General features: G+C 36.3%; 1 protein-coding gene across 1 annotated transcript in view; it reads right to left on the bottom strand.

Annotated features, from left to right (window-relative positions):
- The window catches only part of USP25 (ubiquitin specific peptidase 25), a 220,518-nt gene that overhangs the window by 30,778 nt on the left and 173,699 nt on the right, over positions 1 to 16,041 (bottom strand). Inside the window, exons 15-18 of the mRNA XM_006889818.1 lie at positions 13,906 to 13,976; positions 11,591 to 11,819; positions 9,414 to 9,614; positions 2,715 to 2,854 (exon numbers count right to left, since the gene is read on the bottom strand). Of these exons, the coding sequence (XP_006889880.1) occupies positions 2,715 to 2,854; positions 9,414 to 9,614; positions 11,591 to 11,819; positions 13,906 to 13,976 (641 nt within the window). The remainder of the gene's footprint in view (positions 1 to 2,714; positions 2,855 to 9,413; positions 9,615 to 11,590; positions 11,820 to 13,905; positions 13,977 to 16,041) is intronic.

The following is a 16,041-nucleotide window of genomic DNA, read 5'->3' as shown; positions in this document are numbered from 1 at the left end:
ATATTTTCAATAATTACCTAAAACTCATTAACTTACTAAATAAAAACAAATAAATGAATGGTCTCATAAAAAAATTATTAGAGACATGCATAATTATCATGTCTCTGGCCTTAGAACTTGCCTATTTCAGTAACGCAATTGAACTGAGATCTTATAAAAACAACAAAAAAAAATCCAGTATGTAAAGTTTTATTTCAAGCAGACTGTTCACAATAATATAAACATAGAAATAAATATGCAGTAGCATAATGAGTAATTTAACAAGAATTCAGTCACTCGGTGGAATAATATTTAATCATCATACATTTTTTACATAATGTTTGTAAAATGGAGAAATGCTTAATAAATATCAAGTTGAAAAAAAGGTAAGATACAAAATTTCTTATGTAGTAATAATTCCGTTACATAAAATAAATCCCAAACCTATGTTTAAAAATAAAATTGAAAGATCATAAGCTGGCATCTGGACAGCTATTTACTTTTGTGATAGGGATATTATGATTCTTGTCTGAAGTCTACATTTCAAATTTTCTAAAGATATTTCCTTTAAAGTTAAATGAAGACCTTCTTCTAAAGCGCAAGATGCCTAAATATTTTAAGAATGTATCTCTCTTTCTTGTAATTCTAAAGTTTGGAGAAAATTCTTAAACTAATGCTAGAATTGAAATATTTGTAAAAATGGCTATAGTTTAAGTCATAAAAGGATCTAATAGTTACTTTGTTGTTGTTGTCATTCCTGTATGCCTTTACGGATATGTGTTGGTTATGGAATTAATTTATTCAGTGGTGGGTAAATAATACTTAAAAATACTAGTATTTAAAAATCCAGGATCCTAAGATTCAAAATCAGAATGACAATTTTAACTTATACTATGAAACATCTGAACTACAGGATTACGTGGGAAAACTCCAAGAGATTGGCATGATCCTAAACAACTGACATGGAGCCCTGGGGACGCAGTGGTTAAGTATTCTGCTGAGAATGCTGATTCAAACTCACATCTGCTCCATGGGACAAGAAGTCATTCTGCTTCTGTAAAAACTTATAGCCCTGGAAACCCTGTGAGGAAGTTCTATTTTGTCCCTTAGAGTTGCTATAAATTGGCCTCAATTCATTTCAAAGAATCTTTATGTTTGTTTTTATAAGCCACTGACCACTAAACCAAAACCTCATCAGACAACAATTAGCACAATCACAGACAGGTTGCAGGATTTATGCAGACAAAACTAACTCCAAAAACTATAAAAAACAAAAAAACAAAACCACAACAGTGAACAGGAAACATATTTATGTGTCATTTTCTCTCTGCTGTTCTCCTTTCTCATGTGAAAGTGAGGAAGCAGGTCACTAATTTACATGATAAGCAAAATCTAAGTGTAATTTCTGGCAATTTAAAAAAAAAAAACCATGATGCTATATACCATGCGTTGCTTTTGGTTGATCCTAGCTTAATGGATAATTCTTATGAACTACAGGGTACAGTCTGAAAAATAAAAACTCCAATTAACAAAAGTCACTGTAAAATTACTTTTGGCATCAGGCAAAATACATTCTTCCCGCTCTACGCTCTTCTTCTAAGCCATTTCCCAAGAACAAACACTACATTTCACTCAAAAAAATGTTTCATAAAATGTTTTAGAGTTAAAAAGATTTTTTAATATATTATTTAGAGTCATTAGAAACAACTAATTACATTAACATACTGAGAGGTGTTTTTGCTTTGGTTATTTTATACTATTGTGGTTTTTCTATCTTTTTGTAAGGCTATGTATTAATTTTTTTGAAATCTTCAAATAGGAAATGAGGAAGTAAAAAAGTAATTTCTGATTATTTAGTTCATCAACATAGTTACAAAATATGTTATATATTGAAAATTTCAGTTAAATCAAAGTCTTAATGAATTAAAAATCTTAATGCATCTATCAAGTTAAATTTTCTTACTTAGTGTTGTGAAATTCTAATATATACGATTCTTTCTAGTTCTTTAGGAGGGAAATCTTCCATACTAAATCAGGTAAGATGAAAATGAAACCAGCAGTAAAGCAGCTTTTGTTCTCCAATCAAACAGGAGACAGACGTATGCAGTATGGAATAGTTTTGCCATTCTAACTTTTATTAAATAACTACCTTCAGAATTACAAATAACATAGTATAATCCCTATGTGTTCAATTTAATGTGGTAAAATGGTACATATAAGCACTAAAAATAGTTAAGATATAAGTAGTCACTTTTACACAGAATACCCTATTGAAATAAGCATAAACTGTTTTGTAAGATTACATAAATCTTAATACTCTTACCTAGAACACCTACTAGTATTACTGTTAAACATACGCCATGAAACAATCAAAATTATATCTTAAATTTCTGTCGTGTACTGTAATAAGATTCCAGATGGAGATACTGCTAGAAGAGAATGAAACTGCTGCTAAATTTAACATTCCTCTTTCAAAGGCTCAAAATCAAATGGCAAATTTAATCTATGAATATGATTTTCATCATCATGGAACAGGACTGAAACTTTCTTCCTTTAAAGTGTCATTACAGGTCATGAAATTAAAGCTTGGGGCTCAGGAGACCGGTTCACAGATGGCTGATTTAGAGTAGAGCATCATTTGGCTCTGTCTCTCCTGATCCCTAATCAGGTCACCAGCCATCACATTCCTAGGAAATGTTGCAAACATGGAGATATGCTAAAAGAAAAGTTCTTACCAACTGCAAAACTGTTTCAGGGCTTTTATCTTCATGCTCATGTGATGTCTTGGTAATTATTTGGATAGTTTCTTCTTTCATGTGCTTTGGGAAATCACATCTTGATGGCTGCTCTAGATATTCTGGTTCTCCCGCTTGTGCTTCATGAGAAAAGAATCAATTGTGTATCTAATATAAATCACAAAGAGTCTATACTAAAATGAATCTATATTATTCATTTCTAGTAATTTTTATTTATAAAACAAGTTTACTCTTGTCTTTAAATTGAGTATTCTACAACATAAAGTATAATTTTTTTCTCCTTGAATTTACAGCTCAACCCTGTCCTGCAAAGAAAATCTGAACCAAGAGAACTCAAGTAGTTATTAAAGAAGCATTAATTATAATTTATGGTAAGAATTCATTGTACATTATTCATAATTATTAGCAACTCACAGGAAAAAGAAGTTTTTGTTTTCACCGATTTTCTACAAATAGCACACCTATTTAAGCTCTAATTATGAAAAACTCAAATTTCCATTTTTTCTGACCTTGGTCCCTATTAGCTGAGTGTTGAGTGAGGAAAAAACAAAACCATTCTGCAAACCCCTACCACTATAAATTCCTAACTTTAAATACAGTTCATGTGAAGATGGCTCCTGCATGCATATTTACAACTCTTTGCTATGCTAACTCAGAACCCTCAGAGTCAACAATATACTTTGAAAGGTCAACAGTGTATTCCTACTCCTAATGAAATGTATTTTGTAGACAGCTTTAAAATGTTTCCATTTTAATCTTTACTGTGTCAGTTTAAAGATTCAAGTTCTGATTCAAGTCATGATATTTTTGATTACTTGCTATATACCTGAAAGTTGCTTGCTGAAAGTGAGGAGGGCTGGGAAAAGCACTAGTTGCAGAAGATCAAGGATGTAACCTGTGGCATGGATAGCATCTCAATGTCAGGAAAACAAAGATTCTTACTACTGGACTGATAGGCAGTATTATGACAGATGGAGAGGAGATTGAAACTGTCAATAGCTTCATCTTCCTTTTATCCACCATTAACACCCTTGAAACCAGCAGTCAGAAAATGAAACATATTGCACTGGGAAAATTTGTAGTTAGGGACTTTTCCAGATTATTGACAACTAGTGATTTCAGTTTGAAGACCAAGGTGTGCCACAGTCTTTCCAATTACTAGCTATGATTCAGGCCATAGTCTTTCCAATTATTAGCCATGTATCCAAGATCTGGACAATGAGTAAGGATGACACAAAAAGAATTGATGTCTTTGAGCTATGGTATTGTAGAAGAGCACTGAACATCCCATGGATAGTCAAGAGAACAAACAGACATGACCTGGAGAGAGTGCAACTAGAGTGGGCTTTGGAGGCAAGAATGATGAGGCTTTGCCTCACATACTTTGGACAAAGCTATTCCTTAGAGAAGTACATGCTGGGAAGGGTGGAGGGTCAGTGAAGAAGAGGAAGACCCTCAACCAGATGGAAAGATATGGTGACTGCTGCAATGGACTCGTGTGTCAGGTAGTGTGAGGATGGTGCAGGATAGAACAAGGTTCAGATCTTTTGTTCACAGGGTCAATTAGTCGTGCTCGACTTGATGGCACCTAACAACAACAACTTGAAAGTTGGACAATGAATAAGGATGAGAAAAGAACTGATGTATTTGAGTTGTGGTGTTGGAGAAAGAGTACTGAATATCCCACAGACTGCTAGGAGATCATATGTCTTGAAGAAAGTGCAGCCAGGGTGTTCCTTGGAGGCAAAGATGGTGAATTTTCATCTCTTGTATTTTAAGCATGCTGTTAGAAGGGGCCATTTCTTGAAAGAGGACATTATGATTAGAATGGTGAAGGTTCAGCGAAAGGAAGACACTCGGTTACATGAATTGGTACGGTAACTGTAACAGCAGGTTCAAGTGTATCAGAGACAATAAGGATGGCACAGGCCAGAGTAAGGTTCAGATCCATTGCTCATGGGGTCACTATGAGTCACAGTCAACTCAATGGCAACAAACAAGAAATGAGTTCCTGCTTTTCTCTCCAGCATCTTCTGCCCTTTACCCTTTCTGTAAAGGGAGAAACACATAAAATTTTCTGTGGCATTTATGTGCTCTTCAAATACTCTTTACCTATATTTACCTATCACTCTCTTCATCTAGTATTGTCTATCTGTCCTGTCCTTTTGTTTAAATGTCACTTCCCTATTGTTATTAAGTACATGGAGTCAAGTATGACTCATAGCAACCCTATGAACAGCCGACCTGAACTCTGCCCTATCTTTTACCATCTTCATCATCTCTGACACATTAAAGCCTACTGATTAAGCGATCATGTCAATTCATCTCATTGGTGGTCTTCCTCTCCTTTGCTAACCCTCCATCTTTTCAAGCATGATGACCCTACATGAACTCTCCTACCTACATGTCCAAAGCATGAGAGATGAAGCTTTGCCATCTTTGTCTCCAGGGAGCATTCCGGCTGCACTTTTTCCAAATTTTTTTTTCTTTTGGCAGCCCATGGGACATTCAGTACTTTTCTTCAGCACCACAACTCAAAGGTATTAATTCTTCAGTCATCCTCATTCATTGTTCAGCTGATATACAGCAAGTGATTGAGAAGCCATGGCCTGAATCAGGTACACCACATCATTCCTCTTCAGCAGTTTGTAGCAAACCTGCCCAAAGCAATATTTCTCCTGATTTATTGACTGCTGATAGCAAGGGTGTTGATCATTAAATCATTTACAGCTCCATCATTTATCCATATATCCTAATGTTGACTGTTGGTTCTGTGGTGAAGACCTTTGTTTACTTGATTTTGTTCTTATGTGCCATCAAGTAGCTTGTGACTCATAGTGATCTTATGTACAACTGCTGTGAACCCTGCTCTATTCTGAACCAACCTCACTTTCTGACACACTTATCCCCATTACCTAACTCACTGAGTCAATCTGTCCCACTATCCTTCCAAAAATGATGTCCTTCTCCAAGGACTGGTCCCTCCTTGCAGCATACCCAAGTATGTCAGACGAAGCTTTAAAATCCTTGCCTCCAAGGAGTAGCCTGATCTCACCCTCTCTAGAACAGACTTGTTTATTCTCCTAGCAGTCCATGTATATTCAATACCACAGATCAGAAGCATCAATTCTTCTATCACTTTAGATTTACATGCATTCCAGTTTATTCCCATTAGATGGCAGTAGTTATTATCAATTATTATCCATTTGGGCCTCCCAAAATGTATAACAAGGTAAAATGTCCCTCAAATCCAAACTCAATGCCATTAAGTCTTTCTCAACTCACTGTTACCCTTCTGTTGTCAGGCTTCTGAAGTAGTAAGTCATTATGGGAGGGAAGTGCCCATTCTTTTCATACAGTGTTGCTGATGGATTTAAATCACCAGAACCTTGCAGTCTTTGGGTTAGCAGAGTATTGAGAGTACTGATTATATCTCATAAACTGCCAAAAGAATGAACAGGTAAGTCTTGGAAAAGGTGCAGCCAGAGTGTTTTTTGGAAGCAAGGAGGGCAAAGTTTCATTTCTCATACTTTAAGACATGTTGCTAGGAGAGGCTATTTTTTTGGAAAGGAATAACATGCTTAGAAAATTGGAGGGTCGGCAAAGTAAAGGAAGACTTCCAACAAGATGGACTGACTTGGTGACTACAGCAGTGGACTCAACTGTATCAGAGATGATGAGGATGGCACAAGATAGGAGAGGACTCAGGTCTGTTATTCACAGGGCTGCTTTGAATCATACTTAACTCTAAAGTACCTAACAACAACATACTACCCTAGATGGAGCTCTGGCAGCCTAGTAGCTAAGTAACTGTACTGCCAACCCAGAAGCAGGTAGTTTGAATGTTCCACAACCAAAGATGGACAATCTGTTCTTGTGCAATTTACTGCCTCTGAAAACCCACTGGTGGGTTAACTAGGAGTTGATTCCAAATAAAAGGTACATAACGACGACAATTAGCTACTAGGCTATCATTATCATTATGGAGCTTTAGTGTCTTAGTGGATAAAGAATTATGCAGCTTACTCAAGGTAGGTGGTTTGAGTGCACCAGGTGCTCTGTGGGAGAAAGATGGGCAAATCTCCTCTGATTCAATCACAGCTTTAAAAACCTGCTGGATGGTCAGTTAAAAGTTAGTTCCAATGTTACAGTATGTAACAACTGGTATTTTATGTGATAGCTCAAGTTAGTGTGAATGTTTCAAACTAATATTTAGAATTCAGCTGATGTTTTATTCTTCTAACACTTTCTTTTCTAACAACTTTATTTAATTTTGCTTATCTTCTTGAGTTCCCTACCTGTAGGTAAAATTCCTAAATAAACTAATTTCTATAGTACTGTGAATGATTAGTTTTCTATGGAGGTATATAATATTCTAGTTCTATAGTATCTTCTAAATAATTTCTTGTTCCTGCAAGTGCTTCTTCACTGATTTTTTTTTTAAAGGGCTATATCACACCTGGGAGGTCTGGTGACTTAGTGGTAAGGAAATTATGCTACCAACCCAAAGGTATACAGTTTGAATCCACCTGTTGTTTCACAGGAGAAAGATGGGTAATCTCTTTCTGAAAGATTGTTTCTGAAAACCTGCTGGAGGGTCAGCTATGAACTGTTTCCAACTTGATGGTACACAACAACAATAACAACAACACATCCACCTAAGGAGCTCTGGTGGCACAGTGCTTATTCTAAGAGATTTTCTAATCATGCCATATATTATATAATGTATGGGCTTTATTCACTTGCTTGGAAGTCATAAGCCAACCCCCTGCTGGTGAGTGGATTCTGACTCATAGCATTCCTAAAGGAAAATGTAGAATGGCCTCAAAGGATCTCCAATGTCGTAATCTTTATGGAGGCAGACTGACACAACTCTCTCTTATGGAGTGGTCAGCAAGCTTGGATTACCTACTTTGTAGTTAGTAGTCAATGTCAATCTTAAACCACTGCACCACTAGAGTTCCTTCTGGATGTCATAGAAAATCTTATATTGAGAGCACTGTAGCCCTGCCCTGTGTCATTATGACAAAGTGAATGAAACAATGGGCTTGATCATCTTGGAGACTGTGGATGGTGCAGGATAGGGCAAGGTTCACATCTGCTGTTCATACTGTCCTTACGAGTTGTAGCTGACTCGATGGCACCTAACATCAACATGAGTTGGGAGTTTTGACTGTAGTAGTGATAGGGAGTGTTTCTACTTAGGTGTGTTGTTGTTGACTGCCGTCAAGTCAAGCACAATTCATCGTGAAACTATGAACAAAAGGCCTGATGCCCTTCTGTAACTATCAACATTTTTCAAAGTTCACAGAGTTTCCAGAGGCATGTTGTTTAGAAAGTGGAAGCCACTCCCATACTTAGGCGTATTACCTGGTTATTCTGATAATCATTGAAAGGCAGTCTATATAATCATCATAAGCATGATACACAGAATCAGCAATGGAATTTTAAAAAGTCCCTATTTTGATCCTCATTCCAAGAAAATTATGGGAAGAGATTTGGGAACCAGATTTAAACCTACAAAGAATTACATCTATAACACACAATTTTACCTCATCTCCCTTGAGTAGTATTACTATGACCATAGTATTAAAAATATTAGTACTTTGCTTAACTGATGATTGCATTAAAGAACTCTTTGGAATCTTCTAGGGATTGACTTCAAGATGGAAAATATTCATGGGATAGCACATGTCATTTAATATGTGAGATGTTGGAGATTAGAAATATAAACATCACCTAGTTTGTGCATTCAAGGAATTAAAGAATATTTTCAATATTATAGGGTGCTCTCGCGGCCTCATGGCAGGAAGCAGCACTGCGATCTCAAAGGCACATGATTCCAGGCCACCAGCTGCTCCACAGGAGAAGAACGGCAATCTCTCCCTGTGTGATTAACTGCCTCTGAAAACCCACCAGAGGGTCAGTTATGGGTCGGTTCTGACTCTTTGGTACACAACAACAATACTTCATTACTTCTAAAATCATAAATATTTGGAATGGGGGTAGGTGTGTCGGAGACAGGCACGGGAATGGCATAGGATAGAGCAAAGTTTAGGGCTGTTGTACATAGTACTGCTATGAGTCGCAGGCAACTCAACAGCACACAACAACAATAAGCCAAAGGTTTTGAGTGTCTGGTGGTTGGAATCAACCAGTGGTGACAGGGAGAAAGATGGGTTTACAGTCTCAGAAACTCAATGGAGAGTCAGTAGGAGTCATAACTAATGAGACGACAGTGAGTTTTAAAGTTGTATTCATTCTCTTGGATCCAATTAACAGGAGCCAGTTTTACAATCCTAGTACAATATCAGATTTTACTTGCAAACAGTGTTTTTCCAGAAATCCCAGAGTAAAATTGCCTCACTACTTCTGGATAAATGTATGGAATTTGACCACATTTCATTTCAATCTTAACGACGTTTATTTTCTTGATGCATTTTTTTGTTTGGCTTCTTAGTTATCTTAATTTATTTTAAGAAAAGTAAATATAGTTATAAAGGCTTTTGGCAAAGAGACTGACTAAAATATGAGTAATGGCTGTCTCTACGTGATAACACAACAGATGATTTTTACTGTTCATGTTTTTATATTTTTTCAATGAGCCTCTCTTATAAAACAGTGATAATAAATATAATAAATTGATAATAAGATACAACTTAATACAAACTTACTAACCTTTTGTTACGGAGGACTCTGACTCCCTCAGTTTCTGAGCTGCTGAAAGCTTTTCCTGCAAAGCTCTTTGGGTGAGCTGTGCATCCCATTCCTCTAATTCTTTTTCAAATCTTTGGTTGTCCTCCTCAACAAAATCTCTTAAATCCGGTGGTAATGTGTCTATTCCAACAAGAGCCTGCCCAGTTTCTCTGTTAAATTCCTCTGAAAATCATATATTAAAACTAATATAAACCAGGAATTAAAGAAATATAAAACCCTCAAAACAATGTATTTCAAACACATTTAAACTATGAATCATTATCCTTTGGCAAATGAACCCTACTTAAGACACAAATACTCAGAAAAGCAATGACATAAATATTTAAAATTCATTACAGGTAATTTTCTCAGTATATATTTAAAGCTGAAAGGTAGAAATGAATAATCAAGACATAAAGTAAAAATTTTTGTTACTCAAACATTTCAATACTACCTTTTTCTTTTATAAGAACAGATGCTTAATTATCTATTAAGTGGAACTCATGACAAAGAAATAATTCAAATTTATTGTTTGAAATAAATTCTTTTTTATCTGGAGCAGTTAAGTATAGATTAAGTACTAATATTCAATTATAAAAAATAATCTCAATAGTAAGATTTTTTTCAGAGCATTAGGTAAATAGTATTTTAAAGAGTTAGTTAAACTTTACTACATACACTGTATGTAGTACATTCATAAGTAGATTGTTTTCCTAGAAGGTTTTGCTGAATACTGAATAAAAATGTAAACTAACTTCATTAGTTCCAACAAATCTTGTTTCCTATCTGAAAACCCTGCAGTGAAATATAAAAAATAAAAATTTGAAGGAATATGAAAAAATTTGATAGAATATGGTCCATAACTGATCTGATTATAGTGATGTGGGCAAAACAAGTCAATAATGAATTTTAACACAGAAAACATTAATGTCATGAATTTAAATTCTTTCTTTTGGTATTCCATACAGCAAACAACTAAAGTTTGTTGGAACTAGCAAAATTAACTTTCCTTTAGTATCCAAAGAAAGTTAATTTTATAAATGGAAAGTTAAGTGACCTGGTATCTAAGTGGATCTCTGATAGCTTAGTGGATAAGGAGCTGTGCTGCTAATCTAAAAGCAGTCAAGTCAAATCCATCAGCTGCTCCCTGGAGACACTTGGGCAATCTTCACCTACTTGTTTTGTAACTCTAAAAGCTCATCAGAGGGTCTGCTATGAATCATGTTTAACTTGATGGCTACATCAAAGGAGCCATTGTTAAAGCACTTAGTTATGGGGTTTCCAACCCACTGGCTGGTTGCTCTATGGGAGAAAAATAAGGCAATCTGCTTCGGGAAACTTCTAGAAGCCCCATGGGCACATCTACTCTGTCCTTTATGGTTTCTTTGAGCTAGAATTCACTCAAAGACAGAACAAAATGAGGTATTTCAAGGCCAGAAAAGAAAATATTTGCAGAGAAGATGACATCTAAATTGATTCTTGACAGATGAGGAGGAAACAGCCAAAGGAAGTCGTGGGAGCATTACAGTAAAAATCAATTAAGCCAGCATGAGAACACAGGGAGTATGTGTGGATCAGTATTGTATGCGCAGAATATAGCAAGAAGTTGATAAATAAGGTATAGAAAGTTCAAGACGGAGAAGTGTGGTATATGAAGCTAGAAATAAAGTCAGGACAAAAAAAAAAAGGCTGAAAAAAGCTTAAATATGAACTAGTAAGTGGGTGAGGTAATTACAGCGTTTTTGTTATGTACCATTGAGTCAGGCCTACAGCTGGCCCTCCAGCAGGTTTTCAGAGGTACAGGAGGAGATGGCCTGTCCTTTTCCCACAGACCACTTGGAGTATTTGAACTACATACCCTTGGATAGGCAGTACACTTGCCTGTAAACCACTAGAACTCAAAGAGCTTACAGCAAGGAGAAAAAAAAATGATCAAACTATTAAAATCACTTAACAGTGTGGAGTAGAAAATATGTTCCAGTTCTAAGCACTGATCACAATATCTCTCAACTCCAGCATCCCCATGTAATAACTCAACAGCAGCAAGCATTTCCAATCATACTCATTACCCTCTAAGTAAATTAAGTATCATACCAAAGATAAGAGTTGTATAAAAGGACAACTTATTACAAATACATAAACAAATTTAATATTCTTACCTTGTATTAAGAATTGTGCCTTATCATTTATGTACATTAAACAGTATGCACTGGCATTTCTATAACCACCAAAAGAGTCCCTCACTAGCTCTTCCCATGAAGACTTGGTCACAGCAACGTCATTGTACTTCATCCACCTATTTTCATGATGATCAAAAATGTATGCCCAGTAATGTCCTGCATTTGCTTGGCCTTCGTGAACTAAAACTGCATGTAAGCGATAAGGAACCTAAATGTAGTGAAGGGGGAAAAGAAAAAAGACATCATTCCATAAATCTATAAACTGGTCATTATGAACATACTATTGGAATAATATTTTGTTTAACAACATAAAATTACCTAGGCTTAAAATTTATCAAAAACTTTAAAAAACACTATAAAATTAACTTGAAAAAGGGAGATAATAAATAAGCTAAAAATACATAAAGCAGGTTGTTGTTATGTGCCGTTGAGTCACTTGTGACTAATAGCGACCCTATGTAAAACAGCGCTAAACCCTGCTCTATCCTGTGCCAATCGCACTGTCACTAACACAACCATCCTGATTACGCCAGTCACTGAATCAACCCACCTCATAGAGTGTCTCCCCTCCTGCACTATCCCTCCACCTTCCCAAGCATGATGTCCCTCTCCAAGGACTAGTCCTTCCTTACAACATGTCCAAGATATGTCAGATGAAGCCTCAGAATCCTTGCCTCCAAGGAGTAGCCTGGTTTAACCTTCTCCAGGATGAATCTGTTTGTTTTCCTAGAAGTCCATGGTACCCTCAATACTCTTCTCCAGCACCAGAGCTCAAAGTCATCAATTCTTCTTCTATCTTCTCTAGTCATTGTACAACTCTCTGACGCAGAACAAGTGATTGCAAAGACCATGGACTGTATCAGATGCACCTTCATCTCCAAAGTGACACCATTGCTCTCCAGTACTTTGGAGAGGTCCCTAACAGCAGATTTTCCCATCGCAATACATCTTTTAATTTCCTGGCTTGTGGTGCCATGAGTGTTGACTGTGGAGCCAAGGAAACTAAAGTTGTTAACAATCTCAATCCTGATGCTGCTAATTGGTCCAGTGGTGAGAATCTTTGTCTTCTTGATACTGAGCCTCAATCCATATTGAAGGCTGCAGTCCTTGACCTTCTGCAGCAAGCGCTTTAGGTTCTCCTCAGTTTCAGCAAGCAGGGTTATGTCACCTGCATAATGCAGACTGTTGATAGATCTTCTACCAATCCTGACGCCACACTCCCCAGCCTCCTGGATAATCTGTTCTGCATACAGGCTGAAGAGGTATGGAGATAGGACACATCTCTGGTGTACACCCTTCCCAATTTTCAACCATGCAGTGTTTCCTTGCTCTGTTCTGAGGACTACTTCTTGGTCCACATATAGGTTTCACATTAGCATGATCAAGTGTTCTGGGATTCCCATTCTTCTCAGAGTCAGCCACAGTTCGTTATGATACACAGTCAAATGCCTTTGCATAGTCAATGAAACACAAAGAGATATTCCTCTGGTATTCCCTACTTTCAGCTAAGATCCATCTAACATTAGCTACAATATCCTTAGTACCACGACCCCTTCTAAGCCTCGCCTGCACTTCTGGCATTTCTCTGCTGATGTGCTGTTCAAGTCGTTTTTTTATAAAGGTTTTTTCCAAAAATACAAAGATTTATTGTATGCATATTTATTTACCTAAATGGGTTATTTCTTTACCAAAAAAAAATTTACAATGGTAATTTGAATGAATAGCATCTGATTTCTTTAAAGTTTTACTCTGTGATGAGTAAGTTAACATAATACTTTATTAATGTATATCAGAAGTTAAAATGTAATTGAGCTCTAAAATTTTCTCTTATAATCTCCATAAAAACATGTATTTATTATAGAACTATCTATACATAAAAGCTCTGCAAAAATATTGACTAAATTTTAGAAGAACATAAGAAAAAGGTATATTGTGAGAAGATAACGGAATAAAGGAAATGTCAATGTGAACATTTTAAGAGCAGCAATTTTTATAGCCAAAGATAAAAGGATTAAGTGAAGAATAAAAAATATTTAAAGATAACAGAAAATCTATGTAAATAATTTTTATAGTGTTTTGTTGTTGTTGTTGTTGTTGTTGTTGTTATGTGTGGTCGAGTCGTTTGCGACTCATAGAGACCCTATGTACAACAGTCCTAAACCCTGCTCTATCTTGTGCCAATCGCATTGCCTCTGACACACCCATCCCGATTACCCCAGTCACTGAAACAATCCACCTCACAGAGGGTCTTCCCCTCCTGCGCTGTCCCTCTACTAAGTCAATATTTCACTTACCTGGATCATAGATTTGTCAGAGTACATTAGGTCAATTGTTCTATGGATTCTGGATATGCTTTCCTGCAAATCTAAGGATATATAAAAATAATTAGCTATTATTAGTATGTTTCCACTGAGAGATAAGGGGGGAAAATCCTAAAGATATTACTAACAATGTTGGTGTCAGGTGTTTTCCAGTCAAGAACAACTTAAAATGACCCTATGAACAACTAGTCTAAATTCTGGGGTATTCTATCTTGTGGCATCCTCATAATTTCTAAGGATTATTTCTAATAAGGAATAAAATATAGATACATAATTATAATGTAAAATAAAATATAAAACATAAAATACAAGAACCAAATAAAATTGAAATTTGTTAAAAACTTTAAAGGTTCCACCAAAACTTAAACCAATGTTTATATATAAGAGAACTATGAAATGAAGAAAAAAATTCACCACAAATTAAAAAAGTAATAATTGAAGCATAATTTAAAAGTATATATGTAAACACCATTCTCAATGGAGAAAACTGAAAGGCATTCCCTTTGAACAGGGACCAGACAAGGATGCCACTAACACCACTCCTAGTCAATACTGTCTTGGAAGTATTTGCTATGGCAATATGACAAGAAAAGGACAAGAGGCATCCAAACCAGGAATGAGGTAATTAAAATTGTTGCTATATGCAGACAGTATGATAGTGTATACAGAAAACACCAAGGTATCTATCAGCAATAAAATTGTTAGACCTAGTAGACCAATTTAGTAGAGTGGCAGTATACAAGATCACTATAAAAAAATCTGTGGGATTGGCCTACAATAACAAAGAACACATGTGATAAAGGAAACTAGGATATCAAAACCATTTCTAATTAGCCAACCACAAACTGAGACATGTGGGAATAAACCTAACTAGAGAAACAAAAGACTTTTACAAGGAAAACTACAATCACTACTTCAAGAAACAATAAGAGACCTAACTAAATGGAAAACAGTCCCCTGTTCATTAATAGGAAGGCTCAACATAATATAAATGGCAACCCTACCAAAAGCAATCTATAGGTTTAACACAATCACAATACAGATATCCAACTCATTGTTGAAAGAGATAGAAAAGGCAATTGACAAGTTTATTTGGAAAGGAAAGAGAGACTGAATAAGCAAAGCACTTATGAAAAAACAAAAATTAAATAGAAGGTATAGCACTCATGATCTCAAAACTTACTATTCATATTAATCAAAAAACCATGTAATTGTTACAATGACAGACACACAAAACAATGCAACAGGATAGAAAAGCCAAAATTAACCCATCTAATATAAACATAGAGAGAGAGATCAGCTGGCCCAGTGGACAGAATGCGATGCTACCAAGCCAAGGGTGGGTGACTTTTAATCCACGGCCCTCGGGCCTGTCTTTCATTGTTTTTGCTCAGACATTCCTCTAGGTCGTATAGCCCTGGTGTACAAGTTGCCATACTGTGTTCACTTTTGGTTGCTGTGACACTAATGTGTCAAATGCGTTAATGGTTGGCTACCCAATGCGGACAGAGAGTGGAGTGGAGCTCCCAAATGAAAACAAGCTTGGAAGGAGGAGTGGCATCCACTTCCATAATAGCTTGCCTCCGGAAACCCTATGAACCTGGGGAGAGGATGAAAGGCACCCAAGAATTGAGGACTCTCCTTCATAGGGTCGCTATGAGTCACCTGCCGCTCAACGGCACTTAACACCACCACCACCACCACCACCACCTACAATAAACTGGTATTCAACAAGGAAACAAAACTTATCAAATGGAGAAATGATGAACTCTTTAACAAATGGTGCTCCCAAAACTGGACATCTACTTGCAGAAAGGTGAAACAGAAACCATGTCTCACACCATACAAAAAAATCAACTCAAGGTGGATCAGAGACCTAGGGGCGAAGCCCCAAACCATAAACATCATGAGAGACAAGATGGGGCCAAATTCAGAATCATCTCAGGAACAGGTTTGAGGCCTTGAACACTAATGAGCGAAGACCAGATGAGTTGTGGGAGGATGTCAAAGATATCATTCAAGAAGAGTGTAAACGGTCATTACAAAGACAGAAGAGGAAGAAAAGACCAAAATGGATGTCAGAAGAAACTCTGAAGATTGCACTGGAGC

The sequence above is a fragment of the Elephantulus edwardii genome, unplaced genomic scaffold (genome assembly GCF_000299155.1).
Source record: "Elephantulus edwardii isolate Elephantulus edwardi_28Jun2011 unplaced genomic scaffold, EleEdw1.0 scaffold00081, whole genome shotgun sequence".
Taxonomy (NCBI): domain Eukaryota; kingdom Metazoa; phylum Chordata; class Mammalia; order Macroscelidea; family Macroscelididae; genus Elephantulus; species Elephantulus edwardii.
This window is presented reverse-complemented; position numbering and strand designations above follow the sequence as displayed.